The sequence below is a fragment of the Myotis davidii genome, unplaced genomic scaffold, assembly GCF_000327345.1.
Source record: "Myotis davidii unplaced genomic scaffold, ASM32734v1 scaffold1, whole genome shotgun sequence".
Lineage (NCBI taxonomy): Eukaryota > Metazoa > Chordata > Mammalia > Chiroptera > Vespertilionidae > Myotis > Myotis davidii.
This window is the reverse complement of record NW_006294681.1, coordinates 9,510,292-9,517,840: the sequence shown is the minus strand read 5'-3', so window position 1 is coordinate 9,517,840 and position 7,549 is coordinate 9,510,292. Positions and strand designations below refer to the sequence as shown.

At 45.2% G+C, this 7,549-nt stretch overlaps 1 protein-coding gene across 1 annotated transcript in view; it reads right to left on the bottom strand.

Moving 5' to 3' along the window:
- ENPP2 (ectonucleotide pyrophosphatase/phosphodiesterase 2) overlaps window positions 1-6,247 on the bottom strand; it is a 104,797-nt gene extending 98,550 nt beyond the window's left edge. The window contains exon 1 of the mRNA XM_006769096.2: window positions 5,986-6,247. Coding sequence (XP_006769159.1) covers window positions 5,986-6,006 — 21 coding nt within the window. The 5' untranslated portion in view covers window positions 6,007-6,247. The remainder of the gene's footprint in view (window positions 1-5,985) is intronic.
- Window positions 6,248-7,549: the final 1,302 nt, after the last annotated feature.

The window sequence follows — 7,549 nt, the reverse complement described above, 5'->3', positions numbered from 1 at the left end:
AAAGTCAAGCGGCTCCCTGGAAAATGTGAGGTGCCCCTCACGTCACTATGTTGAATTAATAGTGGAGCCATGTTAAAGATGGAAAAATTCAATTCTGTACAACAGCTCCAATGTTTTGCAGATAGATGTGTCAGTAATCAAACTGGCACCGAGAAAGCCCATTTTGTCAGTCAACAGAGCTTCCGAGTGGAGAAGAAATATTCTGTGGACATAAACACAGGCACCTAAATTCCCAATAAATATTTAATAATGAAGAAGGGGATGGAGTTGGTGTCTTCAGGCAATAGATACTGTCCAACAAGTAGAATGATAAAATCATTTTTAAAGGATTTAGAAAAAAAGGAATTCAGCATGCCGCAAACCAATTCTTTGTAAACTTTAAAGAAGAAAGAGGGTATGTGACACGTTCATGAAGGTGAAAGGTGTCATGTTTTAACTCATTAAAATAGCACAGTATTTAGTATCAAAAGGCCTACGCTTGAAGGTCAGCTCTACCGCGTCCCATCTGTGCAACCTTGAGTAAGTCCCTTAGTCTCTCTGAACCTGTCCCTAAAACAGAGATATAAAAAGCTCCAACGCTTACACTTTGGTCAGAGTCAACGGAGATAATGGATATGAAAATGCTTTGCTGAGAAACAGCAATTCACTGTCATCTATCATTCCATCAACAACAGTAACATCTCTGGTGATTGAAGAGCAAAATAATGTTGTGTTACCAGCAGAAACCATGCTAAGGGGATTATGTTCTCATAAAATCTGTATTAATTTGCTAGGGCTGCCATAGCAAAATATCACAAACAGTGTAGCTTACAAAACAGAAATTTATTGTCTCACAGTCCTGGAGGCTAAAAGTCCAAAATTGAGGCTTGGCAGGATGGGCTTCCTCTGAGGGCTGTGGGGGAAGGATCTGTTCCAGGCTTCTCTTCTTGGCTGGTAGTGGGCCATCTTCTCCCTGTGTCTCTTCACTTCATCTTTCCTCCATGTGTGTGTCTGTCAAATTTCCCCTTTTTATAAGGACACGAGTCATATTGGATTAGGGCCCACCCTGATGACCTCACTTCACTTTGATAACCTCTGTAAAGACTCTGTGATGGTGAATTTGATGTGTCAATTGGATTGGGCTCAGGGATGCGGTAAACATTTCTGAGTGTGTCTGTGAGGGTGATTCTGGAAAAGCTTAGCAGCTAAATCAGTTGAGTGAGGAAGATGGACCTCACAAGTGCAGGTGGGCATCATCCAGTTCACTAAGGGTCTGAGTGGAACAAAAAGGTAGAGGAAGGGTGAATCTGCTCTTCCACGTGAGCTGGGACATCCATCTTCCTCTGCCCTTGGACATTGGCACTCCTGGTTCTCAGTCCTTTGGACTCAGACTGGAACTTACACCACCAGCTCCCTAGTTCTTTGGAACTGAACTGAATTATACCACCAGTTTTTCTGGCTCTTCAGCTTGCAGACGACAGATTCTGGGACTTCTCAGCCTCTGTAAGCCAATTTCTATTCTCTCTCTCTCTCTCTCTCTCTCTCCCTCCTCCTCCTCCTCCTCCTCTTTCTCTCTACCTTTCACTGCCTCCCCCTCTCCCTCTCATACAAACACATACCCAATAATTTGCAATTGACTTTTAGGACCCATGCACTATACACACTCCTCCAAAAATAAAAACTCAAAATAGACTACAACTTATTGATAGCTTTTGAACTCCTAATTCCTATGTCTTTTCTCTGAGCAAATGTGATCAGTGTATTATGCCTCCATGGATGTCAATGATATTTAATAAAATAGGAATGAAAACAGAGCCCAGTAGCATACCACCAAAGATATCCATCTATTGGTCATCTCTCCTTTATTGAATACATTCAAGCAGCCATTAATTCAGCCCACATACACCTTTCTAATTCAGAAAGATATCACAAGATCTGGGCCCTTCCTGTAATCAGTGTTTTAAATTGGTTAATGTGAGTTGAGTATAACCATGTTCCAGGTGCTTTCACATACTTTATATTAGCTAAAATTCCCAATATCTGTTATCCCTTTTTAATAGATAATAAAACTATCATTCACAGAGAAATACCAGTACTAGTAAATACCAGAGCAGGGACATGAAATCAGATCCTGTGACTCCAAGTTCATGGTCAATACCACACATTCCATTAGGATCCTCTCAAAAGAGAGAATATACATCATTGGACTTATGCTGGCTCCTAGTAATCACTGTCCCAAATATCTATTGGACCAATCCTTTGCTTAGAGCAGGGGTTTTCAAACTACAGCCTGCAGGCCACATGCAGCCCGCTGAAAACATTTATCCCACCCGCTGGGTGTTTTTGCCACCGCTGCCTGTCCTGCTTAGCAGCCGACATGTCCCAGGCCCGCAGTGCGCATGTGTGGAATGTCTGAGGGACAGTGAACTGGCCCCCTGTTTAAAAAGTCTGAGGACCTCTGGCTTAGAGATTATTTTTTTTAATATATTTTATTGATATTTTACAGAGAGGAAGGGAGAGGGATAGAGAATCAGAAACATCGATGAGAGAGAAGCATTAATCAGCTGCCTCCTGCACACCCCCTACTGGGGATGTGCCTGCAATCAAGGTACATGCCCTTGACCAGAATCGAACCTGGGACTCTTCAGTCCCCAGGCCGACGCTCTATCCAGTGAGCCAAACCAGCTAGGGCTGCTTAGAGATTCTTAACCTGAGGTTTATGACAACTCAGAGGGCCCAAGGGTAGACTTATATGACCCCCCTGAAAGTTTGTGAAAGGACCATGTATATATATCATGCATTTTCCCCCTGAGATTAATTAATGTACATCCAAATCTCCAAAAGAATCGTGGCTTCAAACAAGAACAACTTGCAATTTAAACAACTCTCTATTGAACTTAATTATCACTCACCTCTCTGTCTATAGTTTCAGGATGCACAGAAAATCAAAACTGAATTTTCTCATCTCTAATCTCTCAAATCCTCTCCCAAAGCCTCCATCATTCTTAGAAGCCCTTTGAAATTTCATCTGCTTGTCACTTTGAAGGTCCCTGGACATCTTCTCTGGTATCCAAAAAATACCAGCATCAACCTTTGACAGACAGGGTCTCTTAGCTTACCAAAGGGCTCTCTTAGAAGCCATCTTTCGCCCTGACTGGTTTGGCTCAGTGGATAGATATTTAAAAAATAAAAATAAAAATGTATCTTTATAAAAAAAAAAAAAGAAGCCACCTTTCTCAGCCTTTACTACCTTCCTCCCATGCCAGTTTGTAGCCTGAAAAGGATCACTTTACCTTCACAAAGTCAAAGCAAAACTGCAAAAGGCCTTTCATGCAGCTTTTCAGCAAGGTTAGGATAGGTACAGATAGCAATAGGAGAAACCCATCAGAGGAGATGTGAATTGGACAGGGACCTGGTAAACACGGAGACTTGGGGCATTATCTCAAAAACTTTTCCTTTGTTAAATTAGTGGAAGATTGTTAGTTTTCCTGATAATCATGGTTGATCTTCATTCTTTTTTCTTAACCACACTGTATTATAGATGATAATTTCCAGATATGCTTTTGTATTATTGCCATCCTATTCAATGCCTGGCATTGACAAGAATTGTGCGAGAATTCACAAGACCTCATTGAACATCCCAATTGAGTCCAGGTTCTAAGGATTCTAAGACAAAAAGAGCTGATTCCTGCTCTTGAGTTCACAGACCAGTGAGGAACAGAAAAGTAGATAGTTGCAATAAAGAATGGTAAATGCTCTTATAGAATAAAGGAAGCTCTGGAAGCATGTTGGATATCCATTCTAGAGGATAGGGAGCAGATGTTCTAGGTTGACTCTTAGCTGAGTCTTTAAGGAAATATAAAGTTAGACATAGACCTAAGAGAAGGATAAGGAGGACAGTTGTGTTTAGTAACTAGTTCATTATGCCTAAACTTGTACACTATGTCCATAGCATGTGCATTAAAATGTGGAGAGAGAGTGAATGACAAAGCGATGAGATTGAAGAGGAAAGTAAAAGGCAAGTCTCGGAAAACCTGTATACACCAACATTATTCTCAAATATATATATATATTTTCCCACTGAAGATGGTTCAAAAAAGAGCCACATGATCTTTTGACACAAAAGACCATTTGACACTATATAGCAACAAGAGAGGGGGTCTGGGAGTGGACAGCACTGGCTCCAAATGGGGCTAATGGGAAGTTATGAGCAGAATAGAATTTAGGGTGGTACTGACTTTAAAACAGTAGCAGGAGAGATGGAGGGAGACATAGGTATGTGCATGAATTGCATTACGCAGGAAGAATAGATAAGATTTGATGACTGATAAGGTGTCACGGGTGAAAGAGAGGAAGTGACCTAGGATGTTTCTGGTGTCTGGCTTGGACAACTGGCAATGGAAGAGGAAAAGCTAGCCTGGGAGAAGACAAATTTCATTTTGAATATAGTGACTTTAAGGTGCTCCACGAGACATCAAAGTGAAGATGTTCTGTATAAGAGGAGAAAAGTAGGATAGGCTATAGAATTGTTTGTCGTGGCCAAAGCCACGGAGTGGATGAGATTATCCAGGGAGACTGCAGGTGGAAAAGTGGGGAGAGTCAAGGAATAGTGAGACACACCAACACTGATGAAGGGAAGTCCTTTAAAGGCATTAAACAGTAACTCAAAAGGTCAGAGGGAAACCAGAGAAGCATGGTATCAAGGAATCCGGAACAGAGAAGGAAAAACACACACACACACACACACACACACACACACACACACAACTAGACAGGGAATAACCAACAGTTCAAAATGACACGGAGAAGACGGGAGGGCAAGGCTTAGCTATCAAGGTTTAGGCATTGAGGTCTTTGCTGGCCCTGACCAAGGTGTGTCTTCAGAAATGAAGGCAGATGTCTGGTAACTGGGTGGAGAAACTGGGTAGTGAGGACATGGAGATAGACATTGCTAAGAAATTTGATGGGAAAGAGGAGGAGATGGCCGCTGATGGGGGCGGGAGGAAGACGGGGAGCAGAAGCTCAAAAATCATCTAATGAATGGAAATGTGGAAAACCTCCTATCCTCTGTGGAACTGGGTGTGTGATAAACACATAAACAAATACCGGAGCCTGCTTCCCTCTCGTCCTGCTGAGCCTTAGAAAGGCTTTTGTTCTCATTGTCTTTATCAGCGAGACCAGGCTCTGGGCTTAACCTGTTAAAGTGAAACTGAGCGAGGCAGGGCAGCCATCCCGGAAAGCCTTTGACCCGCCGCCCCTGCCCATTGCCCCTTCCGACTCTCCCCACCTGCTCTGTTTGCCCTGGGAGATCTCCAAGTCCAGATCAAAAGCCCTCCTACTCTGCTGAGTCTCCAGGCTCCTTCAACTCTTACCCAAAATTAGCAGTTGATTTGAAAGGCTTATTCAAATAGTTAAGTAACAAAGGGCCCAGAGGCTTTGCGCCTGGGAATCCCCGTCTTTGCTTTGTGGAGCCCGCGAGGGGACCCTGCGCGCTGAAGGGGCTCCCCCCATCTGCGGGATGATTCTATTGCCTTTGGATCCCAGGGAACATTACTGACAGATGGCGTTAAACATCCCGCCCCCCTCCGCCCTCCTTCTTGCAAAAGCCCATGTCCGACAGGTAATAACCCCAACGCGCCTGGGGGGCCCGGGAGGACAGGGTTCACAGGATGCAACCGACGTGCCCACGCGAGCTCCCACTGGCTCCGGGGTTTGGGGACCCGTCCGCGGCCCCTCTCTGCAAGTTCTACCGGCTCGTTTTGCAGACATGAGACACCGATTTACAAACCCAAACGCTCTCTGGCAACAAACACAAGGAATGAGTTAAGCTCTGCGCGTTGCGCGCTTGGAAACTGTTCCAGCTGAGTGCACTGGAACGCAGTCCAACGGGGACCGCTCTCCTGAAAATCCAGGGGCCCTTTGCAAGGCTGCTGGGCTGACAGGACAACAGCTCGGACCCGGGAGCCCAAGCCCTGGAGGACGGGAAGAGAAAGGCGCCTACCGTACCCGATCGGCGCGGCGGGTCATGCTGCGGGCGTCTGGGTGTTTGGTCGGGGACTCGGAGCTGCGGACGCGGCCTCTGTTGCGGCCGTGGACCTGTGAGCTCTGCCCCGGGAAGGCTGCCCCAGCTGATCTTGTTTGCACTGAGCCGTTTGCTTTTGGGATTTTTCCAATGCAGATGTAGTCAGGGGGCCGCTGTCCCGAGGGACAATGATTCCATTGGAAGCTGGCCTTTGACAAGACTCACACATGACCTTTGACTAAAAATGGCTTTAGGGAAGGAAAGTGTCCCTGGGCTGAAGACGGGGCATCCAGGGCAGCGGCCCACATTCCCACCCCCAACAGCGCCAAGTTAATTTTTCATCGCGCAATCTTTCAAGGAGCGTCTCTGGAGGTTTGATTTGCCATTTCTCCCCCATTCTGTAGATTTCCCCCGTTTCCAAAAGGGTTTCCGCTGCAGAAGATTCCTGCTCTGTTGCTTAGGAGTTCCCGGAATTAGCACTTCCAGGTTAACAGTGGGCAGGCCGATAGTGTATAAATTCCTCTCACACGCTCAGGAATAATACCACTATTATTTTATTTCTTTCCTAGAACATGCTACAGTTTACAAAGGGCTCTTCACAACCGCGCTGTCATTTGGCCTCCGGGACAATGCCAGGAGGCTCTGCTGTTACTGCATTTTTACAATATAAACAAACAGAAGCTCCAGCAAAATAAGATACTTGCCCAATCGCCCAACCTGAAAGTGCAATCTGGGCCCTCAACCGCCTTCCTGTCCACAGGCACAGGGCACTCACCTCCCTGCTGGGTGACCAGCCACACTAACTTAACTATATCACAACCTACTTACAGCACAACAAAGAATTACAATGCATACTATAAAGCAACCGTCGCTATCATTATTTCAATTATCATTTTCAATTATGAAAATGACTGTTAGAGTTATTTTAATATAAGAGCTGTTTGGGTTATTGATACACACAGATATTTTGAATTTATTCACTATATATATATATTGTCTAAATTTTTGTCTTTACCAGCCACTAAAAGGAAGTCATGGGGACCAGCCTGGCCACTCTGAGGAGTGGTACAAGCCAGGCACTCCTGAGACTGCTACCAGAGTCCATCAGAGTCCATCCCTAGCCACCCTCATAACCTTTCCCCTTTGTTTGCCGGGTCCTTCCCCATGGTGAAGGCTAACCAAAAGGGAATGGGACTGTGGGGTGGTAAAGAGAGCCCTGAATTTTAGTGTGATGAGGAGATCTGTGATGGACGTCTGCAGAGATGCCCAGGAGCCACCTGGGGTGTCAGGTGGTATCCTTCTCATTTTTTTTTTCAGTTTGGAGAAAGGGAAAGGGGGTTATATACTCAGTTTGGAAGAACTAGAAATCTGTCAGGAGGAGAAGGATATCACCAACGCAGACAAAACTATGCATAAAAGTTGTCCTTGTGCCTTGGGCAACCTGAAAATAGCCCTTGCAGGTGGCAGCACAGGGCGAGGGAGGCTGCTTCCAGAGAAGAGGGTGTGGGTTTGGACTCTGACCAGCCTCCTGTGTCGCTTTAGGGAATG